Here is a 24,565-nt window from a genome sequence, read left to right on the forward strand (position 1 = left end):
TGGAAAGTTGCTAGAAGGTACTTTTCCGTTAAACCCCTACCACTTGGCGCATACGTGCTTCAGGTGAAGTACACTGTAGTAGCAACGTAGGCTGTATTTTAGTTGAAGAAAAAAAAATAAGTATGTGTAAGCCATAATAATACACTTAACAAGAAATTAAACAATAGTTACGTTGGAATAGTTGCAAAAAAGAGAAAAATGTAAAAGACAAGGCTCCGAAGGGTGTGATCCATGGACATTATATGCATAAACAGATTAAAAAGATAACGCAGGCAGCACAGAATGCACCATACTTCAGTTACTGTAGGTTTCAGTTTGTAGTATAAATTCCAGAAGTCCAAACAGTGAAGAATTAAACCACAGTCTGTATTGTAGAATCCAAACACTGCCACGGTATGGACAAGTATTGGTGTCCAAATGTCATTTACATTTTGACGTACATCTTGTCCATGCAAAAGAGGCTACTTGACTGGTGAGATAAATGTTTCCGTTGTATAACAGTTCTAGTGCAGATTCGTACACAGCCTGTTGATTTTCCCTGTCGTTAGCTGCAATGACTGTAAAAATGCATTTTGACCCATGAAACATACATATATAAACAATCCCTTTCAAAAATGTTGACATTTGTGAGTGACTTTGAAATAGTAAAAAGAAATACCCTAGGTTATTACAATTGTGTTAAAACTTAGAAACTACACGCTTTACTTTTGAGAAGTTCTGTAATGTAAATATGTAATTAGTGCAGCAGACATCTTACAAGTTTTTAGCGAAGACTAGACCAGCGGCAAGTGGTAGGGGTTTAACGGAAAAGTACCTGCTAGAATAAAATGTTATGTTACCACCATGCATTTCACTGCCAAGTCTTGAACGCAGGACCCTATGCACTACAGTCAGAGGAACATACCACTATGCCATAAGCTGTTTCTTAAAAGAAATGAAGGCTGAAACTTAAATGGGTATTATTTAATGAATTCAGTTCTCACCATACCTCTCAACCTCTTAGCACAAAACACTTGGACAAAGCCAATAATGGGGGAATACAGCCCCCAAACATATTCACTGAATTCAGTTCTCAGTTCTCAACATAGCTCTCAACCTCTTAGCACAGTTGCTAGAATAAAATGTTATATTACCACCATGTTTCTCACTGCCAAGTCTTGAACACAGGTCCCTATGCACTACAGTTAGAGCAACATACCACTATGTCATATAAGCTGTTTCTTAAAAGAAATGACGACTGAAACTTAAATGGCTATTATTTAATTAATTCAGTTCTCATACCTCTCAACCTCTTAGCACAAAACACTTGGACAAAGCCAAACATATTCAGTGAATTCTGTTCTCAATTCTCACCGAAGCTCTCAACCTCTTAGCACAACAAACCAGGACAAAGTCAATAATGGGAGAACACAATCCCAAAAATAGGGACAATTTCAAATATTGATGTTATAAACTTAGAAACTTTGTAGAATAAAGGGTTTTGTTTTGTGTAGTGTTACCAATATATTTTCTGAAGAATATGAAGTCTGAAATTCAAATGCCTGTGTCATCACATTATAAAACATATAAGGCAAAAATCTGCAATGGTGGTAGGTAGGGAATTCAGGCTGTTGCTGTTACCAGTATCCAAGGTACAGGGTTTGAGTCTCAGCCTGCATAACTCTAGCTACCAGGAATATTGGAGTGGGGGCATTTCACACACACACACACACACACACACACACACACACACACACACACACACACACACACACACACACACACACACACAGGCAGCTTCTGAACCAGAATGTCCACACAGGCAGCTTCTGAACCAGAATGTCTGCTTACACATCTGTTGCCATTACTCCCTTGCAAGTAGCACTCATGCCAGGAGTGGGAGCCAGCCAATGAGATATAAGCCAGGAGTGCAGAGCCAATCAGTTGATGTTCTTCGTGTTTCACTGTTGCAGTCATTACATTTGGGTTATCTGCTTGCAGGTAGCCCTCAGTTGGCCTGATTATCAAAGTCTTGGGTCCTGCATCAGTTGCTGTCTCATCTTCCATGATGTCAGGTAGTCAGGGGTATAAAGCATGCAGCCAATGCCATTACATCAGTCTTTCTTGCTGTGCGATGCCCAAAGCAGAAGCAGTTCGCAAGTGCCGGTCAGCCGACTCCTGAAATTTGCGTTTTCGAGTTTCAGATCTCCATTGGGGATCCTTTTTCTTGCTCTAAACCGATGTCAGTAAAAGTTAACAATTGTATTACTTATGGAAAGCAAATACCTCATGAAGATTTTCATTCATACTGCATTCCTTGCTTAGGCCCAGACCACGACGTCCCTCACTGTCGGTTTTGTGCCTTATCCAATCCTCGAACTATTTGTTGTCGGTTCATTTCCGCATCTAACTATTTTGGTACTCGGTTCAATTATCCAGAAGTGGCTTCGCTAAGCTACCCGACTACCGACATTCCGAAAAAACGCAAAGATAAAGAAAGAGACAGACCGCATAGGTCCAAAGCTGCTGACGACGGTTCTGTTAAGCTAGTCGCCAGTTCGCCTGTACTCAGTGAGGCACTTTTGCAGCCCCTGATACCCGCTACTTCAGATTCGCAGGCCTCTACTGAGACCCATTTGGAGTCCGGTATGCCACGAGATGCTTCTTCGACTATGGAACCTGTGGATTTCTCTACCTTGGATGGGTCATGAGCTGCTGTGCAGGCACCGGCTTCTGAGGGTGTATTCAGGCCTACTGACTTGCATATTAAACCAATGCCATCTTCTTCTTCAAGCCCTAAAACTCGATCCACGCCTAGAAAACTGACGCCCAGACAGCATGGTCAGGCCTCTATGCCTAAAAAACAAATGATAAGAATGGCTGAAGACCTTATTACTCTAATCAGGGGAAGTTACCCTTCTCCTCTAAGAGACCTAGAACTGATTTTCCTTCTGATTCTTCTGATCAGGATTCTGAAATTTCTGTTTCTTCTGATGACCAGGATTTAGCCTTATCTACCTATGAGGATTCTGATGCAGAGGACTCCATTCCCTCTGCTTTCCCTCCAGAAGATTTCTCTTTTGGTGAAACTTTGCATACTCTTAGGGAGCATTTCCGATGGGAAAGCCAGGATTACTCTGACTCCAAAAAGAAGCTTAGGGAATTCTTACTCCTACCTCAACACAGGCCATGAGCTATCCCTCCTGCACTGGACATTGTAGAAGATGCCTTCTTAGAATCTAGCCTGGCCCCAGACATTTTATCTCCGGCTCCCAGGAAACCTGACAGGTATTACAGCGTACCTGACTCTCACAAGTTCCTCTTTAAGAATCCTACTGTGGATCCAGATGCCATTTCACAGGGATCCAAAGGCATTAAGGCTACTACTGCCAAAAACCCTACCCCTTCTGATAGAGATTCCAGGGCCCTGGACAGATGGGGTAAGAAGGTATACACTTCTGCTACTTTGGCCATTAGGGCCTTAAACTGCCAGTTTCATATGTTAAAGTATCAGCAGCATATTATTGAATTACTTAAACAGAAAATGATGTTGATTCCTGACTGTGCTGAAAATAAAGAATTACAGAACATTCTGCTGAACAAGTTGGTAAACATACTTTGCAATGTGGTTTTGATTTATTAGAGGCATCTTGCAGGGCTGCTGTCACTGGGTATGTATTTAGAAGGCATGCTTGGCTTAAGGAACAAACTTTGCCAGATCATGTTAAAGCTAAATTACTTGATGCTCCCTTAAACCAAGACTGCCAGTTTGGCAACAAAGCAGAAGAAGTACTTAAAGAATTACAGGATTTAATGCATTCTGCTGAGCAAGTTGATAAACATACTTTGCAATGTGGTTTTGACTCTTTAGAAGCATCTTGCAGGGCTGCTGTCACTAGGTCTTTTCTTAGAAGACATGCTTGGCTTAAGGAGCAAAATTTGCCAGATCATGTTAAAGCTAAATTACTGGATGCTCCTTTAAACCAAGGCCGCTCGTTTGGCAACAAAGCAAAAGAAGTTCTTAAAAAGATGGAGAAAAAAGCTAAATCTATGCAAACTGTTAAAGGTTTCCTGCAAGTACAGCCTCCCAGATTTAGTAGGCACTGTCCTTCCAATAAATGGTCCTTTCCTGTCTCTTCCAGGCCTTCTCAGTCCAAACCCAGGACCAGCAGACCACCCAGGCTTCAGTCTCAAGGTACTCACAGGCCTAAGCAGTGGGGGGGCTCCCACTTCCAAAGCTGGAAGTAGTAAGACACCCCCCCTATGGTAAACTTTCACAATGACTTAACCTTAAACCTTCCAAGCCCTGCTCAACTGACTGTTCCTTTAGAGGGAAAGATCACCCTTGATGCAAAAAACTGGGAACTCATTACCCAAGACAAATGAGTTTTAAATATACTTTCCCAAGGATACAGATTCCACTTCCACTCCTTACCAAGCCCAAACGGTTGGCCAGACCTACCCCCAAATCAGTGGGCAGAGGCTCAAAAGCAGGTTCTCTCTCTTCTAAGTATCAGTGCTTTTCAACCTGTCCCAGAAGAAGAATGGGGGCAAAGTTTTTACTCAAGACTTTTCCTGGTACCCAGAAAAGACAATTCCTGGCATCCTATCCTGGACCTGTCTATCCTAAACACCTTTTTGGTAATCCCAAAATTCAAAATGCTAACTCTTCATCAGCTGCTTTCCATGCTAGGCAAAAATGCCTGGTTGGCAACACTGGATTTAAAGGAAGCTTACCTGCACATCCCAATAAGGGAATCTTGCAGAAAATACATATGCTTCAGAGCAGGCTACATGCGCTATCAGTTCTCTGCACTGCCCTTTGACTTATCTACTGTGCCCAGGGTATTCACAAAATGCCTAGCTCCAGTTATTGCATATTATTGGATTACTTAAACAGAAAATGAAATATTCAAATATACCCATACCTGGATGATTGTCTAATTCAGGCAGAAAGCCAGGCCATGCTATTAAATCATATGGCATTTGTAAAGAAATTACTAACTTCGCTGGAGTACATAATAAACAAAAAGAAATCTCACCTAGTACCCTGCCAACAAATTGTATTTCTGGGAGCAAGCTTGAATACAACTTTCCAGATGGCCTACCTCAAGCCAAAGAAACAAGTTTATTTGACAGCCTACTTCAAACTACTGGCCACAAAGACCCAGCTATCTGCAAGGAAAATACTGCAAGCCCTGGGGTTCATGGCCTCTTGCATTCTACTAATTACATATGCAAGACTGCATATGAGGAAACTACAATGGTATCTAAAAAGCCTATGGTGTCAACATTCTCAGGACCTAGAATCAATGATTCATATCATTCCTTGTATAAAGACAGAGTTTCTTTGGTGGGCAGAGGCCTACCACCACAACAAGGGACTGCCATTCACTCTACCCCCTGCCACCCAAACCCTAAGAACAGATGCATCAGACTATGCATGGGGGGGCTCACCTGGCAGGGCAGTGTATTCAGGGCAAATGGAACCCAAGTCAAATGCACCTGCATATCAATCAAAAAGAAATGTTAGCTGTACAGAATTCTCTGACAGCCTTCAAGGACCACATTCTTCCAGGACAAGTATTGGTAAAGACGGACAACACCACTGTTATGTGGTACATAAACAAGCAGGGGGGAACCCACTCATACCCCCTCTGCAGACTAGCCATGGCTCTGTGGAACACAGCCTTGAGCTACCAAGTGCACCTACAAGCTCAGTTCTTGCCAGGCAAGCTAAATACACTGGCAGATGACCTTAGCAGAAATCTCATGGACCCACACAAGTGGAAACTGGAACTAAAGATATTCAACACTTTGCGAAACAAATGGGGAGCCCAGAGATAGACCTGTTTGCCTCCCCTCAGAACTACCAATTGGACAAATGCTGTACAAGGACTCCCCACAGACAAGCTTGGAAAGTGGATGCCCTGTCCTTCACCTGGGAAAACCTATCAGTTTATGCCTTTCCCCCTCTGCTTCTCATTTCGAAAGTTCTACTAAAGATTAAACAGGACAAACCAAGGACAATACTCATTTCACCAGACTGGCCACGCCAACACTGGTACCCCCTCTTGCACAGTGTGTCACTGCTGGAACCATGACACCTGCCTCAGACCCCTTCCCTGATGTCCCAGCAGGAGGGCCAGATTCTGCACCCCCAGCTTTAAACACTGAACCTTGCAACCTGGCTAATTACCTGAGCTCTCCATTACCATCCCTCAGTAAGCAAGTGATTGATGTCATTCTGGAGGCAAGGAGGCCTAGCACTAGAAAATCCTATGCTGAAAAGTGGAAAAGATTCTGTTTCTGGTGCCAAACTCAGGTGATGGGCACAATAGTGCCCAATTTACTGCATATTCTTCAATATTTAACTGAGATGCTTCACAAGGGCCTTTCCTTCTCTTCCATTAAAATTCATGCCTCGGCCATTTCAGCACATTATAATATGGAGCCACCCCTCTTCTCTCATCCACTGCTGAAGCAATTCCTCAGAGGGGCCAAAAACTTAAGACCACCCAGGAGAGCCCCTACTCCAGCCTTGGACCTTAACTTTGTATTGAAAAAGCTCACTCTACCTCCCTTTGAGCCAGCTGCAACTGCAGAATTGAAATTCCTTTCTTGGAAAACAGCCTTCCTTCTAGCCATCACTTAAGCAAGAAGAGTGTCTGAATTACAGTCCCTCAAGGCAGTGGAGCCTTTCATCATCTTTCATGCAGACAGGGTGTCCTCAGGACTAATCCTTGCTTTATGCCCAAGGTGGTATCCAGTGTGGCCCTTAATCAATCCATTTATTTGCCAACATTCTTTTCTAATCCACAGAGCAAAGGGGAATGAATACTGCACTCCTTGGACGTGCACAGGCAACTTAGATTTTACTTGGACAGGAATAAGCCTCTCAGGAAATCTGAACAGCTGCTGGTTGCATTTGCTGCAGGGGCAGAGGGGAAGGCCATTTCAAAGCAAACCATTTCTAAGTGGATAGGCCATTGCATTAATTTCTGCTATAAGCACCGTGGAAAACCTACCCCACAGGGGATAATACCCCATTCCACCAGGGCTGCATCTACTTCTACAGCCTTTCTCAGAGGTGTTCCTACCAGGGACATCCTAGAAGCTGCTACCTGGAGTTCTGTACATACCTTCACCAAGCATTACCACTTGCCAATTTTTTTCTAAATCCAGAGCTGGTTTTGCCACGGCAGACTTGCAGGGCCTAATAGCTGGTCCTAATGCTCTCTAATTGCCTCCTCCCTTCCTTATCTTTGGGAATCTACCCAAATGTAATGACTGCAACAGTGAAACAAGAAGAACATAGTACAGTTGTGTACACTTACTATAAATGTAGATGTTCGAGTGTATTCACTGTTGCAGTCCTGGTTACCTTCCCTCCAGCCCCTTGACTTCTATTAACTGTACCTGTCTTCTTATTTACTATACTTAAAGCTTTCTGGTGTATTTGAATTTTGTTGGAGGTGTAACCTTGTGTATAATTGCTTCCCATTATGGGGGCACCTGACATCTGGGGCAAGAAAAACTGATGTAATGGCATCAGCTGCATGCTTTATACCCCTGACTACTCGATGTCATGGAAGATGAGACAGCAACCGATGCAGGACCCAAGACTTTGATAATGAGGCCAGCTGGGGGCTACCTGCAAGAAGATAACCCAAATGTAATGACTGCAACAGTGAATACACTCGAACATCTACATTTATGGTAAGTGTACACAACTGTACTTTCTGTAAAGTCAGGAGTGCTGGGGAGCCAGACTGCAGACATTATAAATCGCATAGACTTCTGGGGCATCTAAAATGAATTCCTTGTTTTTGTAATCCGGACTGGTTAGACGGCAGTCCGGAAAACACATAGGGAAAAGCACTCATGCACAGGACTTGCAGCTACTTTTCTGTTTTCTGTTGTTTTCATTTTGCAGTTGGGGGGGGACTGCAGTCCTGCAGTCCAATAGCACGAGCCACCCCTGGTGACAAGTCTGATGATAGGTCTGAAGAATGACAAGAAACCCCACTTAATTGATGTAATTGCTGTATAGAGTATCATTAAACCCCTGTGAAGAAGGAGATAAATAAATAAGTGAATGTAATATTTCTATGTGGTCCATAGACTAGGCACAATCAATATAACAGATGAAATTTCTGAAACATATTAATATACTAAAGATAATCGGGTATATATTATATCAGCGAATGCTTAAAAAAGCGAACGCTGATTGATCGACCTTATGTAAGCGAAAGCTTACAATCTCAAACTGTCAGATCAGCGATTTTTTCCCTAGGGAAAAAAAATCACTGATCCAAAACACATACACACAACACAAGCACACCAAACAAACAGAAATCCACACACATACACCTAAAATCTGACACCTAACCCTACACTAACTATCCACTTACCTTAACCCAAACCCTAACCGTAAGGTCCGTCACTATCGCACACTCACCTCACCCGCTCCCTAACCTCACCTAAATCTGCCCTAACCCTCATGTCCACACAATCGCACACATACCTAACCTGAGCCCTAACCCTAACTCACCTAAACCACCCTAACACTCACATCCACAGAATTGCACACTTACCTGAATCCGACCCACAACTTTCCACCACAGCACTGAAAATACCGAAGCAACAGAAACGGACAACCAAATTCTTTTCCTAGGAAAAAATTCGGGTTTCTGCTGCTTCGATATTTTTCACTTTCACTAAAATAAGGTCAATTAATCAGCGTTCGCTTGTTTAAGCATTCACTGATCTAATATAGACCCAGATAATCAATTATTTAACATTATTACCTATTTTGGCAGGATTTTGCTGTGTCATGTAATGCTTGTGGCTATTTTGAACAGCAGAAAGAAACGTGAGTAGTTATTTTGCAGTGCCCAGTTTTATTTATTTATTTAGTATTTGTTCACCAGGTACATGAACTGGTCAACTGATCTTTTTTAGCTATGAACTGAGCTCAAAGAGCAGAAAATATATCACTGTCTTTCAATCAACAATATTAGATACAAAATGAGTACATAGCAAAATTCAGAGCATACTAAGATTGAATGCAGTCAGAATGCATTGAGAAAAGAAAAAATACAAACGCAAGCTAAGATATGCTTAAAATAGAGTGCAATCATACATGTAATAAACTCCTATATACATGAGAAATATTTGTGTATAAAATGCCACATTAAGAATCTGAGAAAAGTTTATTAAATGTATTATTTTATTCACTATATGGAATGGTAAATTACCTATCCATTGTCATGGTAGCAGACACAAGTAGATTTAGTAAAGAAATGCTCTTAAAGTGCATCTTTGAAGCTTGAAATGATTTCTAGATATGTGATGTCTGTAGGCAGGTGGTTCCAGGTAACGGGTCCCAGTCTAGAGAAGGCTCTCTCACCTACAGCAGTTTTAAATGGATGGTAGGCTAGAAAGAGAAACTGTTGTCCTGTGTACGTCTGAGTATATAAGGGTTGTCTTGTAAAGGTAGTTTCACTCTTAAAGTGGACTTTGAGTAAAACATTTCCAGTACTATATCAATAGCTGGATAGCCTTTTATGATGGCCAGAAAACATAATGGTATTTTATTAATTATTTATACATACCTCTGGAACAGAGGAATGTTTAAGCATTGTGCATGCTTCCAGTTTATTTCAAATTAAGACAGCATCTTAAGTCGAAGAATGGCAAACTGATCATATACTGTTAATTAACTATTTTAGGTTCACAATTTCTAGAATAATTTGAATACAATAGTATTTACTTCAATGTATTCTCACCAACTGTGGCCCATGAAAGAATACCAAGATACAGATATAGATTTTGTTCAAAACAGCTACCACTCTTTATGAATGTGAAACTAGGATGGCATACTGAACCATCTAAAGAACCTTTGCAGGTGGTACCAATGATACCTCCAGAAAAATCTTCTTCTAAAAATAGAAAGACTGTTACACCAATATCAGTATACTGGCCCAGACAGCTGTTACCAGCAATGGGCCAATGCTCTTCAAACATCAGATCTACTAGACTTGGTATGGTGTTGTAATGTCTACTGTCAACTCACAAAACAAATTCTGAATTCCCATTACAATCAAGGACAGAAATCACCCAGTAAGGAAACAGTTATAGATAGTACCATCTGGATAGCAACAGCCATTAACCAATTTCATTTGCGCAATGACATCTTTTAAGTGGTGGCCTGCTTTATAACTTTATTTTAAAAATGAAAAGAAAGAGCCCAGGAATATACTGTGTTTTGTCATTGTGTGGTCAGCCATTTATTAGAAAATGCTGCTGTTAAAAGGGGTTTATAGCATATCCTCGAAAACTGAATTTGCTGAACTGCATCTACATCAGAAATGCAGTTCAGCGAACTGGTAATAGTGAAATCGTGGTACAGTCAGTATCGGACAATTTGCCCTTTCCTTACTGTAGTGCGATCTCTGAGTTGGTATATATAATTAGTGGGGGGTGGGGGGGTGCAGCCCCCCACAACAGCGAATTTGCTGAACTGCATGTCTGATGTAGTTGCAGTTCGGCAAATTCAGTATTTGATAAGATAATATAGACCAGTTAAAAGTCACAGTGCCAGGAATGTGGCTACTTCTACAGCATGCCTCACAAATGCCTCCATTTTGGGCATTTATGTTATGACCACTTGGTCTTTAGTTTTCTCTTTCAGCTTCATTTTCAATTTCATTTAAGAGCTTTTTACCAAAGCATCATTGCCAAACACTTGCTTGGACTGTGACTCCCAGAGTCACTGGTCATTTGATATTTTACTATAACAGGATTTGATTTCTAAGCTTTCACCTTTTGAGCCCTCCCTGGCCCTGGTCTCCTAGAAGTGCTTATAGTACTGTTTGGATTTTTCATAACAACCTACCTTCTGTGGAGGACTGTTGCTATCACCTGTGATAGATAGGTACCCACCTTATTAGCTGATCAGTGAGGGTGCCATCCTCAGACTGTACCTGTTACCCTCTGATTGCCTTAAAATCCAGTATCTACTATTTGAGTTACCTGTAAGCCGGGTAGGTACATCCTTTCTGGTTGTTGTTTTTGTTACTTTACTTAAAGACTATGCAAGCACAGTGGGTGGGGACAAACCAGTAGGCCACATCAGTCAGGCACAGTCTCTTAAGTAGCATTTGATGTCATGGAATACGCACCAGTAGGAAGTGCATGCGTACCTAGTTTTGGGACCTGAAGAGAAGAAGTATCAAAGACTGGGAGTGCTACTCAGAAAATCCCATCAGTCAACTCACCGAGGAGAACCTCTCACAGATCATCTGATATGGTAAGTTTTAATCTCTTATTTCTCCCTTCTCAAAAACTGCTTCACATTGTAACTGCTATTGTGTGATCATTCATTCATTGCTAATGAAGTAATAGATATAATACATTTCCTTTTTTAGTTAAAAAATGCCTTCTAGCACTGTTATACCTGAATTTCAATGTTTTAGAGAAAATGCATACCTGAAACTTTCTTATTCCTTTTTCTCTGCAGCTTTTATCAGAAAAGTTTATATCACTTTGATGATTCAGCTAGCCATTACAGTTGGAATCATCTGCATATTTATTTACTGGTGAGTCTGTTTACTGTACTAAAGTGTTTATAATAGATCACTCAGGGTCTGCATATTGTTTAAATCAAAAAAGAAGGGCTAATATCATCTCTTATTAAATCCTGGTGCTTAACTTACTAAGGTCAGGCCCATTTCCATACGCTATTTAAGGCTTAAAATGTGAGAGCAGGTATCAGAACAGTAGCTGGATTTCCTTTTGTGTGCACATGATCTTCAAAAACTGGCTCACACTGATGAAGAAAAACTTGAAGGGGAACAGGTTATAGCTTCAAGACTGTATTCCCTTCACTGCAAGTTGCATAGGGATTTAATAGGAAGAACAAGCCTTGTACCAGCCACAGCAGGATGTCCAGCAGTGATCAAACACCAAGAAAGATGGCAGAGGTGAGAGAACATTAGTACTTAAATCATTAGGCCTTTGTATTCTTTGATATTGTGTACAGCAAATCTCCTGGCTGATAAATTCATCTCCAACTTTACTCCTCTCTCCCCATCAAACTTTCCTCAGGAAATATGATCAAATATAACTCCCCCTACTATCACTAGGGAACATGTCTTTAATGCTCTCTCTAAGACCAAGAACACTGCATCAATTGGCCAAGACAATATCCCAGGATGCCTTCTAAATAGCATGAAACATGACCTATCAGGGCCTCTGGAATTACTATTTAACTGTAACCTCCAAATAGGCTTTGTGCCTCGTGAATGGAGAAAGGCAACAGTCATCCCTCTGCACAAAGGTGGGCCATCTACAGACCCTGAAAACTACAGACCCATAAGTCTCACTAGTCTTGTATGTAAAGCCATGGAAAGAATTATCATGGAGATGATCAACAGAGATATAGTAAACCTCCAGACACTGGAGCCAACCCACTTTGGTTTTGTCAAGGGCAAATCATGTCTACTCAACCTGGTGGACTTCTTTGAGAAGGTCACGAAAGCAATGGATGAGGGCAAAATCGTTCACACTGCCTACCTTGACTTGGGCAAGGCATTTGACACAATACCCCACTTGAGAATTGTCGACAAACTCAAAAGGTTAGGAACAAATGTATTTCACCCAGTGAATAGCCAAGTGGCTCACAGACAGGACCCAGGAAGTTAGAATTGGAGAGTTCACCTCTATAAAGAGGCCAGTCACAAGTGGAGTCCTTCAGGATTAGTCCTTGGACCTCTCCTTTGTGGCATTTACTTCTCAGAAGTCAAGGCCAATGTTAGTGGTCTCTGGCTGACTAAATCTGCAGATGATTGCAAGTTAGGAGCTGTCACTGAATCTCACACTGACACAAATGATTTATTCTGTCCACCTGGTGAATCTGGGCATACTGGGGCAATGTGGCAACTGCCTCATGTACACAGACAACCCTCTCCTCCTACCACCCAACACTACAACCTATGAGAGATGCACTTACACAGCCAAACTGGAAGCACAGCTCTCTCCGGCCAAGAGTGTGCTAGACAGTCAAGAGGAGAAGGTTAACACCTGCACTACACCTCAAGCAACTCATAGCCCTTCAAAACCCTCACCATCAACACCCACACATAGCAACACTAAACCCACATATGTGGAGGCCCTTAATATTAACCAGCACAAGCAACAAGGATCTCCGAAGCTGAAACGCAAACAAACACCAGTCACAACCAAAGTGACACATAGCTCACAACACCAGTGTGCCACCCAACAACAGCCCCTAAGGCAAGACAATGTGCCCAACACTTTAGTCATAGGTGACTCTATAGTCAGGCACACTGCTGTCCCACTCACCAGGCTAAACAAGGAGAAAATTACAGTCAGCTGCCTGTCGGGTGCCAGGATCCGCCACATAATGCAGGCACTCAAGTCACTCCACAACAAGAACAAATACGACTCTGTCATTGTCCATGCTGAGATGTACCTCCCTGGACTACATGAAAAGAGACATGGAAGAGCTCTCGGATCATGTGGCCCAGGCAGGTATGACCCTAGCCCTGAGTAGCATCCTGTCTTCACCCAGAATGATACCACAGTATAAGGACAAAATGATTGATTTCAACAATTGGCTAAGCTTCTGGTGTCATTCAAAGGGGATCCATTTTCTGTCTGTCTGGGAAGACATGATTGACAAACCATGATGCTTTGCCAGAGATGGCCTGCACCTGTCACCCCTGGGATTCAGGTTACTGGCTAAAGCTCTTGCCACCCCATAGTGCCTTTTTTAGACAAAGTTCAAAGGACAAAACCATCACTGTAACAGATACAAGCATGCAAAATCTGAAGGTAATACTACTCAATGCTAGAAGTCTAAACCTCAAAATTCACTCTCTTGAGGCACTCCTAAAAACAGAGAACATTGATATCTGTGCAGTAACCAAGACCTGGTTGAAGGCTACAGAGAGCACCCCTGCAATACCAGGCTACAACTCTTGTCACACTTTTCAGCCACAAAACCAAGACCGAAACACTAAAGGTGGAGGAGTGTCCATATTCACCAAGGATATTCACACCTCCAGGGTAGTTGCCCAACACAATGCATCTGAAATTCCCCAGGTGCAACTAACACTAGCTAAGACTGCAATCCAAATTGTAGCTTACTACAAATCCCCCACCATGTCCCAAGATTCTCACCACATCTTTCTAAACATACTGGAAAATATTAAGACGGCAACTGTGGTCCCACTCCACAAAGGTGGCACCTCTGGACCCCCCTAATTACCTCCATAAGCTTAACAAGTCTAGTCTGCAAAGCTATGGAGAGGATCATAATGGAGCTCATAAACAAAGATAGAAGATAAGGCCATTGATGAGGAAAGGCAGTCCATACAGCCTACCTTGACCTTGCTTTTACTTTTCAACACAATACCCCGGTATTGTAGAAAACTTACCAGCTTAAATGTAAACCCATATGTCACAAGATGGGGGTTAGAGTTGCTGGACAGGGGTCCTTGGCCCCTATTGTTTGGCATCTACTTCTCAGAAGTACAGGCCAACATGGGAGGACTTTGACAAAGTTTGCAGATGACAGAAAGGACTCCAGATAGCTGGTGCCAGAGCCATGGCATATAGGTGGCAAACCTGGGGACCCAGGTTGACAGTGGCCTTGACACTCACATTGCTAAAGTGGTTAGAAAGACCTTCTACATTGCCCACCTGATCATGAAGGATTCACATCCAGATCTAGTGAGGTCATTGTTCTTCGGGATGTATCTCGACATCTGCAGCAATTGGAGAGACCCCAAAGTTCCTCACCAAAAGGATAAAGGGACTCCAAAATCTGTCATATGCTGCCAGATTGAAGAAACTCCAGCTCTATTCAGTCGCATACCATCTGCTCAATTAATGGACATGCTCCACCTCAAAAAATCCAAATCCACCAAAACCAATAGAGCAGAGACTCCCTATGCTGTGGAATAAATGACTCTGTTCAAGAGAAATCTAGACCTGTGGATGGGAGATCGAATCATCTCTGGGTCACTGCTGGACAGAGGCATAACAAACTAATGGGCACAGTATTTTTCAATAATAAGGGGTGAGCACAATTAACAATTGGGCTAGGCTTATAAATGCCTTAGGGCAGATAGCCTAGTATAAACCTATGAACCTATGAACCTATAAGATACAACCAAACACCCTAATACTGGGTAATTTCAACTACCCTGCCATTAACTGGGGAAACTACTCAGGTAACAACTCCTTTTCCCAACAGTTCTTGGAATCCATAAATTCCAACGCCCTGGATCAACTAATCCATTGTCCCACCAGGGGCTCCAATATCCTAGACCTGGTCATTACCAACTTGGGAGACAGATGCTCCACACCAGTGGTTACCCCCTCATTGGTCAGGTCTGACCATAAGCAAACCACCCTTGACATCCACATCCCACCCCCAGTAAGGAAACCTCCTTAAAAAACTTCTCCAAAGCCAACTTCATGCTACTGAAGTCAGAAGTGACAAACCTCATGACACCCATGCAGATGGGATCTGAAAGTTTGACTGCAGAATCCTACACTAGGGCACTGTACGGGCACATCCACTCGTGCATGAATCATGCCATCTCAAATAGAACCAAGATGCTCTCCTCCAAAAAAAGGAAGCCAATCTGGTGGTCCCCTGCTATAAACAAACTATACAACAGAAGGAAGAAACTGTTGCAGAAAAGAGGAAAATCCCAGGATGAAAAAAACTCCCTCACCAGCCTCACTAAGAAGCTGAGATCCCTCATAAAATCCTCAAAAGCTAGTTACGAAAATAAAATTGCCAAAGATTCCCAAGATGTCAAGAATCTAAATGGCAATGCTCAGATCTGCTCTGAGCTTCAATAGAATGGCATTAAATATACTGATCCCAACAATATTGCCAATATCCTAGCAGATAGATTTAGTGCCAACTTCACCCCTCTCTCACCCCTAAAGGGCCCATCTCAATACCAAAAGTTTGCCAAATTCCGGTAATCATGGCCACACAGGTAGAAACCGCACTCTCCAAAGCTAAGAATACAGCATCCATGGGACCAGATGACATCCCAGGCTGTGTACTACATGAACTACAAAATGAACTGGCACTTCACCTAAGTGTCATGTTTAATCATAGCCTCCCCTCAGGCTTTGTGCCCACTGAGTGGCGCACAGCTACAGTTATCCAATTCCACAACAGGGGACCCACCTTGGATCCCGGGAACTACCGTCCTATCAGTCTGAAGAGCCTGATCTGCAAGGCCATGGAACGCGTTATCATGGAACTTATAAACAAAGACATTGGCAACCTTCAAACACTGGACCCCACCCAGTATGGGTTTGTGAAGGGCCGATCTTGTCTCCTGAACCTGACTGACTTCTTCGAATCAATCTCCAGAGCTGTGGATGAGAGTAAGGCAGTCCACACAGCCTATCTGGACCTCACCAAGGCCTTCGACACCATCCCTCACTCTGGAATCATAGATAAACTTACTAAGCTGGGCATAAATCCCTACGTCACTCAATGGGTTGCCAACTGGCTTACTGACAGAACCCAGACTGTAAAAGTAACCAACTCCAAATCCAGCTCCAGGCAAGTGACAAGTGGAGTACCTCAGGGTTCAGTCCTGGGACTACTCTTGTTTGGCATCTACTTCTCTGAAGTACAGGCCAACACTAAGGGACTCTGGCTAACAAAGTTTGCAGATGACTGCAAACTGGGAGCCATTATTGAATCCCCAAATGATGTGGATATTCTACAAAAGGGCCTTACAGAAACAGATGCCTGGTGCCAGAGCCATGGGCTCAAGCTTAATGCCAAGAAATGTATAGTTATCCCCTTTGGAAAAAAAACATGCACCCATGAATTACCACATAGGTGGCAGTACACTAAACATCGAAAGTGTGATGAGAGACTTAGGGACACAGGTGGACATTGGTCTCACTTTCGATAACCACATCACCACAACAGTCAGGAAATCCTTCTATGTGGCACACCTCATCACTAAGGGCTTTTCATCCAGAAAAAGGAGGTCATTGTCCCACTGTACTCATCCCTCATTAGACCCATTATAGAGTACAATGCCCCATTTGGTATGTACCTCACAAGACATCTGCAACAGCTGGAAAGGCCACAGAAATACCTCACTAAAAGAATCACAGGCCTAAAGCAGATGTCATATGCTGACCATCTAAAAAAACTCCAGCTATACTCTGTGACATATCGTCTACTCAGAGGCAATCTCTGCTTAACATACAAGGCCATGTCAAACCCTGAGCTGTTGGACATGCTCCACTTAAAGAAATCCCAATCCCTCAGAGCCACATGCTCCAGGGATCTAAACCTTGTCATCACAATGAACAAAACATGCTGGAGGGATAGGTTCCTGACCCAGAGACTCCCCATACTCTGGAATAGACTGCCCATACATGTCAAGCAGAGTGCCTCCTTGGCCCTCTTCAAAAGGAACCTTGATGATTGGATGGGAGATAGGAAATTCACCCTGGGGATCATGTCAGTCACCCTGGTAGACAGGGGTCCAGAGAAGTAAATATTGTGGGAAGAAATATCCAGGGAATTCTTATGGCTCAGTTTGTATAGGCCCTAGGGCCGATAGCCTAGTACCAACCTATAAACCTATGAACCTAAATGTTCTCCAGGAGGGGCTGACACAGCCAACCAACTAATGTTAGAATCATAGACTAAAACTAAGTGGCAAGAAATGCATAATAGTATCCTTTAGGAAATCATCCATCCCTGCTAACTATCATATTGACAATGCACTCATTAGAGCTGACACAGTAGATAGGAACTTAGGAACACACATAGGCAGTAATCTAGCCTTTGATCATCATGTGTCTACAGTGGTGAGGAAAGCATTCTATGTTGCACAACTTATAAACAAAGGATGGCATCAAAGTCCAAGGAAGTCATTGTTCCACTGTATTCAGCATTCATCAGACCTATCATTGTGTAAAATGCCCCCTTTGGTATGTACCTAACCAGGTATATCCAACAACTGGAATGTCCACAGAGGTTCCTCACTAAAAGAATACAATGCATAAGTAATATGTCCTAAGTAGACCACCTCAAGGCACTATACATGTATTCTGTCTCCTACAGGTTTTTGAGGGGGAGGTCTATGCTTGGTGTACAGGGCATTGTCTTACCCACTCTGATGGACCTCCTGCATATCCACAAAACAAACAGTACCAGAATTACCCATTCTAAGACTTAAACATTGCCTATGATATAAGTAGGACCTGCTGGAGAGATAGGTATGTATCTCAGAGACTACCCCATCTATGGAACAAGCTCCCCATCCATGTGAAGCAGAGTTCTTCCTTAATCCAGTTCAAGTGCAGCTTGGACAATTGGATGGGAAACCATAAATTCATCCCTGGTTTGGCACCTATGTCTCTGATGCAAACAGGTAACCTGTAAATGGTTCATCTCCCAGGCCCATGCTTACACTTATCAAGGGTATCAGAACTTGTCAGAGATTTGGGATGCATGACTAGGCTTTAAAAGGCCCTTGTGGTCATTAGCCTAGTAAACACCTATGAACCTATGATCAAAAGATTTACATACCAAGTAGAAGTGTGGTGCTGATGACCCAGATTAAAAGGGGGATCTGGGTCATCGGAGGACCTTGTTCTGTTGCTAATTCAAACTCCAGTATAGTCTAATAATTATGACCATTCACATTAACTTCACAATCTAAAAAGCAGAATACAATATCGGTGGTCTATCTGACAAAAAATAAACCCCCAACTACTTATGCATCCATCTATATCCAAGGTCCATCACCTCACCCTATATTCTCTGGTAACCTGAACTGGCTTTGATTTGAATCATTTCACCTCTCCACCAAACTATAGAGTGACAGCACATTTGGGTAAAGTGTCCCTGTCATCCTTAACTCACAGCCAGCAGACTTTGCTACCAGTTTCTGACTCTCAGTTTTCATGCATTTGTTAAAACATACTATCTATACTTGACTGTCTGGCTTAGCTGTTCCTGAAGTCAGGTAATCATCTGATACTTGTCCTTAGTACATCAGATGACCTCACTGTTAACCCCTTCATTCATGCTTTACGTAGAGCCCAATAAATGAGTTAGAATGGCAAGTCTGTCTCTGTGTTGCCTGTAATGGTTTTATTGGACATTGACTGATGGTCTACTATTAATGCCATGCATATGTTATCATCAACAGTTAAATTATTGTAGGAAATGAATATATGCTTATCTACTATATGATCAAGCTTTTATATGAAGGGGAATACTCTAAACAGTGTAAACGTAACCTTTATGTGTTTGTGTGCATTTGCATATATATATATATATATATATATATATATATATATATATATATTTTATATATATATATATATATATATATATATATATATAATATACACACACACACACACACATACACACACACACACACACACACACACACACACACACACACACACACACATATATATATATATATATATATATATGTATGTATATATATATATATATATATATATATATATATATATATATATATATATATATATATATATGTATATGGGTTGCCTTTATTTCATCGACAGCTCATTTCACTGACAACTCATTTTATCGACAGTGATATAAGGCCTGTTCCTCACTGTAGTGCAATACTGGAGTTAGAATATATAGTAAAGGGGGTGTGGGGGGCACAGCCCCCCACATTGGGGGGGTGACGTTTTAAGCTATACAAATGGATACCTACAAGTGCAATGAATATCTGTTTTGCAGAAAACAATATACAACCAAAGTACCACACCCCCAATGTAGGGGGCTGTGCCCCCCACACCCCCCTTACTATATATTCTAACTCCAGGATTGTACAACAGTGGGGAACAGGCCATATATTACTGTTGATGAAATGAGTTGTCAGTGAAATGAGTTGTCAATGAAATGAACTTTCAGTGAAATGGTCTTCCTGATTTGCTTGTCAGTGAAATGAGCTGTCGATGAAATGAAGGTAACCCATATATATATATATATATATATATATATATATATATATAGAGAGAGAGAGAGAGAGAGAGAGAGAGAGTCACATGATAGCCATACTTTTAAAAGTGTAGTCGTATTAAATTTATAACGGAACACAGGAAATACATGCACGAGCAGCAAATACATACAGGAATTTATTTTTGACAATTTATGTGTAGTTTACTTCCTTGTACATATCACAAGTGGTTATTTACTTAGTTTTTCACTACATTTAGTGAAGGTGAGGCATAGGGTTATTTAATTTTGTTTTATTCTGTACCGGCAGACAGAACGGGATTTTGGCCAAATATGACAGTTCGATATTTTGCTTTTCAACATTTTAGCATATCGGCAAAGTTGCAATTCGATGTTTACATGTCGACATTTTAGTTGTTGGTTATTTTCTTGTTCAAGTCAGGTAATATAGACCCCCTCCCATACACACACACACACACACACACACACACACACACACACACACACACACACACACACACACACACACACACGCACACACACACTGGCTTCTGTATTTTATTCTTGGTCATCTCTGAAGATCAGGGTCAAGCTATCAAAAATATTACCATCTTCCTGAAGGGGTTTGGAATTCTTTGTAGCCCTACCATCTCTCATGGAAGAAATGTTGTCAGGATGTTAGAATTTGACCATAAAAAACCTAGACCAATGGTAGGGAGGTTGTTCTAGTTACCGTATAATATGGTTAAATATAAATGGGTGGGGGAGATGCTGAGATGAGAATTTTGAATGAGTAAGTGGGTTATTTATTTATTTGTTGCAATTTTTGATTGGGAAGTATCCCACTTGCAGAGTCCATAAGCAATGGAGTCCCAGGTAGAAAAAACTCCACGAAATGAATACATAAAATTCATAAATGCATAAGATACAATTGCAGGAGGAGAATGCAGCTAGTACTCCCAAGTTTTGAGGGGGTGGTAAATATTTGGGGGAGGTTAAAGTATCAGTTCAAGAAACAATGGAGAATTAGACATTTCAGTGTTGTGGAACATTTTGAGGAAGTTTCTAATCTTTTTGGGATACAAAATTAATGAAGCTAAAACAAAGGCAATAACTGTGAACTATGTACCCGCACACAGACTCGTTCAGCGATATCCATATTTATGGGGACATGATAAAACGAAGTACCAGGAGTATGGATTAAAAAGGATTCTTGTGTGGCAGCTAAGGCTATGTGGGAAGAGACTAAACAAAACATAATGCAAAAACTGAGAAACGGGCAGCTCTGTTATATGGATGTATATAGCAAGATACAAGCAGTTAAAATGTTTCTAGTCCCTTTAGTTTTATGCACAGGTCAGGCATACTTTTATCAAACAGAGGAGAAGCTGTGGATAGCAATTAAGAAAGAGCTGAAGGATTATATTTGTGAGAAAAGGACATCAAGAGTCAAGTGAGATAAGATGATTCTCCCAATTGGACAAGGTGGTTTGGGATTACCCTATTTGAAGGTATATTTCGAGCTACACAATTAAGGCTTCTATACAGAGCACAAGCAGAAACTTATAATTCAAAGTGGAAAAGGATGATGATAATGAAATGGGGGAAGCTCAAGAAACAAGGAGAGAGTGGGATTTTGGATGCAGATCCTTAAGGAGAATTACAATAACCATACAGAATATTATATTTACGGAGTAGCCAAAAGTATTCTAAGAACTAAGTCAACACAGGAAAGGAGAAGGGAGATTCTGCCAATAGGGATGACTGCAGTTAGGATACAGACAATAGGCAAGAGGGGGTGGAATTTATTGGTGAAAATTGGCAAAAGAACCAAGGTATTGGGAGTAAATAATTAGAGAGGGGAAGGTAATAGAATGGGAAGAGGCCAATAATTTATTTGGACAGCAGGCTATTGAGTGGCCTCCCTATCAAGGATTGAGATCAGAATGTAGGCAAAGAGAAAGAAATAGGGTGAATCCCAAGTGAATGACTAACACTGGTAGAATTTTTAGTAGAATCTAGCTGAAGATGCTGTTAAAAAAGAAATAATTAGTAGAGCATGGGTTAGGAGGGTGGCCTAATGGTTAAGGTGTTTGCCTTACAAACACAAGGTGCAGGATTTGAGTCTCATAAGGGATAATTAGCTAGGGTTAAAATGGCTCACAAGGGCAGTTAGCCTAGTACTACTCTAGGAACCTATGCACATACAAAATATTGCATTATAACTAAAAGAGTCAATCAGAGGAGGTTAGAAAGGCTTGGGAAGAGACATTGGATAAGCAACGAAACAATGAGAGGCTATATGTATGTCTCTCAAATATGCAACAAAGTCTAGAAGATTTTGAATATTTGCTTGGAAATGTTTACATAGATATTTTTATACCATAAGTAGACTCCAAAGAATTTTTCCTCAGGTAGACAGCAAATGTTAGAGATGTGATGGGTAAGAAAGAGACAAATGGGAACATATTTTCTGGGAGTGTAATGAGTTGGCAGACTTTAAAGATTTCCTACAGACTGCTCTGTCAGAAATACTGGGTGAGCAAATTGGTGTAACTAAGGAAATTATTTTTTGAGCTATGATACAGAATTGGAATTGCCTAGACATAGTAAGGCTTTGCTGAGTCTAACTTTGATGGTTGCAAAAAAAGCAATTACTAGAAAATAGAAATCAAAGTCTAAACCAACTTTACTAGAACTAGTGACTATAGTAACAGAGATAAAACAACTGGAACTGGGATCTTTAGAAAAGGGTAGGAGCAAATTGCAGAAAAACATGGGAATTGTGGGAACAATACTTGCAGAGGAAGAATGAGGTTTAAAAGAATATAAGATATGAAATGGCTATGTATTGTTTGATTGACAATGACTGAACAGATTATAAGTGATGTATAATATTTGCAAGTAAAATTATGTCAATATGGTTTGTAATGTATAAGGTTTGCAACTAAAATTATGACAATGATTTGTTTTCATTTATATAAATGTATGATTGCCTATGTTATATGTGGTAATTTAATAAAGATGTTTCTTGTTTAGAAAAGGACGCAATGGAGAATTGTGAAATGTTGAATGAAATGATTAGGGGGTTACTTGAAAGGAGGTCAAGAAAAGTACAGTGCAGAAGGCATTTACTTCCATACCACAAAATAATGTGGGAAGTATTCAGAGGATACGTCATATGTTTTGTGTAAAAGGGGAACAAACTGTGTAAGGATGGAAAGACTACATGGGAATTTGTAAGACATTAGGTTGATGAGATATGCAACAGTTTAGATGTTATGCAGTGGCAGTTAATTCTGAGAAGGGTGTTGGAGGGAAGGTTATGATGGTATATTTGGGAGAGGCAGTGGATAAAAAATCACTAGGATGGATTATAAAACTAGAGAAGGGGTTGGACAAGAAAGTAAGTAAGAGAACTGGGTATCAGATGATGCTGTGATAAGAAAAGCCTACAGGTTTGTTTAAAATAGAAGGATGGGGTGACTGGACTGCTTGTAAACATGAGAAACGTAGAGAATAATGAGGATGGAGTGCTTAATGGAGGAGAGTGGGAAAGACTTAAGACCCTTTGAGATGATTAAGAAACAGTGCATGTTGCTGGATCGGGATACTTGTTTTATACAGTATTGATTGGTTTGATGAGAAGCGGTGGAAGGCAGGAGGATAAGAAGAGGGGAGCGTATGGGTTTTGGCAAAATTACTGGCTTGGCTTCATATATTTATGAGATAAATGGGGAAGAGGAAAGTGCATAATGAGATGGAGGCATGAGCAAGGAAAGGAAGTGAGGAGGGAGATTGGTGGATTAGGAATTGAGTTTGGGTGGAAGCATGGAAGGTTATATAAGGTTTGAAAGAAATTGGGTCACTTTATTTTCTGAAACTGAGGCTGCTACATAAATAGTATGATCTTGTTGAGATTGGACTAGTGGAAGGAGATTAAATGCTGATGGTGTGAGAAGGATAAGCCAGACAATATAAATATATAATAGGGCATCCAGGGTTTAAGATATAAAGAAGGATATGCACTCTTTATGGTAAGGATTTAATGAAGATGCATATAATCTGTATGGAACAGTTGTTTATGTGGGGTAAGAGGAGGAGAACAGTTCTAGACAAGAGAGGAGATTCAGTTTAACAACTGGTGGCTCATTTAATAAAAATGAAATGCGTAGGACTGGAGGGTTGTGGTTGTGGGAGCAAGCACATCAGTGGAGGTCCAGTCACTATGGTTGTGTAAGGCTGGGAGGGAACTGGTCAAGTAAAGTGCATTAAGAAAGCAATGTAAGATAGGAGACAGAGAAATTGGGTGAATAATGCAGCAGGACAGGTGAAAGAGACAGACATTTTATTGGGACAGTGTGCTACAGGCAGGCTTTAGCAGGGAAAGAAGAGTGCAGATGTAGGATGAAGGACAGGGCAAAGGACCTGAACATCTGAGAGCAGATCAGTAATGTAAGTCCAGGTGAAAGACATGGTAAAGTCACTTATCCTGTGGTCGGAGCGTGAAAACTGAGAATGTGTTAAACATATGAGACAGGT

General features: G+C 41.3%; 1 protein-coding gene across 1 annotated transcript in view; it reads left to right on the forward strand.

Moving 5' to 3' along the window:
- Nucleotides 1-24,565, forward strand: part of LOC122798603 (protein lifeguard 1-like) — a 279,943-nt gene that overhangs the window by 147,989 nt on the left and 107,389 nt on the right. Inside the window, exon 3 of the mRNA XM_044067679.1 lies at nucleotides 11,504-11,582. Coding sequence (XP_043923614.1) covers nucleotides 11,504-11,582 — 79 coding nt within the window. The remainder of the gene's footprint in view (nucleotides 1-11,503; nucleotides 11,583-24,565) is intronic.

Source organism: Protopterus annectens, chromosome 3.part1 (genome assembly GCF_019279795.1).
Source record: "Protopterus annectens isolate FY-2018-M chromosome 3.part1, PAN1.0, whole genome shotgun sequence".
Classification (NCBI taxonomy): Eukaryota; Metazoa; Chordata; order Ceratodontiformes; family Protopteridae; genus Protopterus; species Protopterus annectens.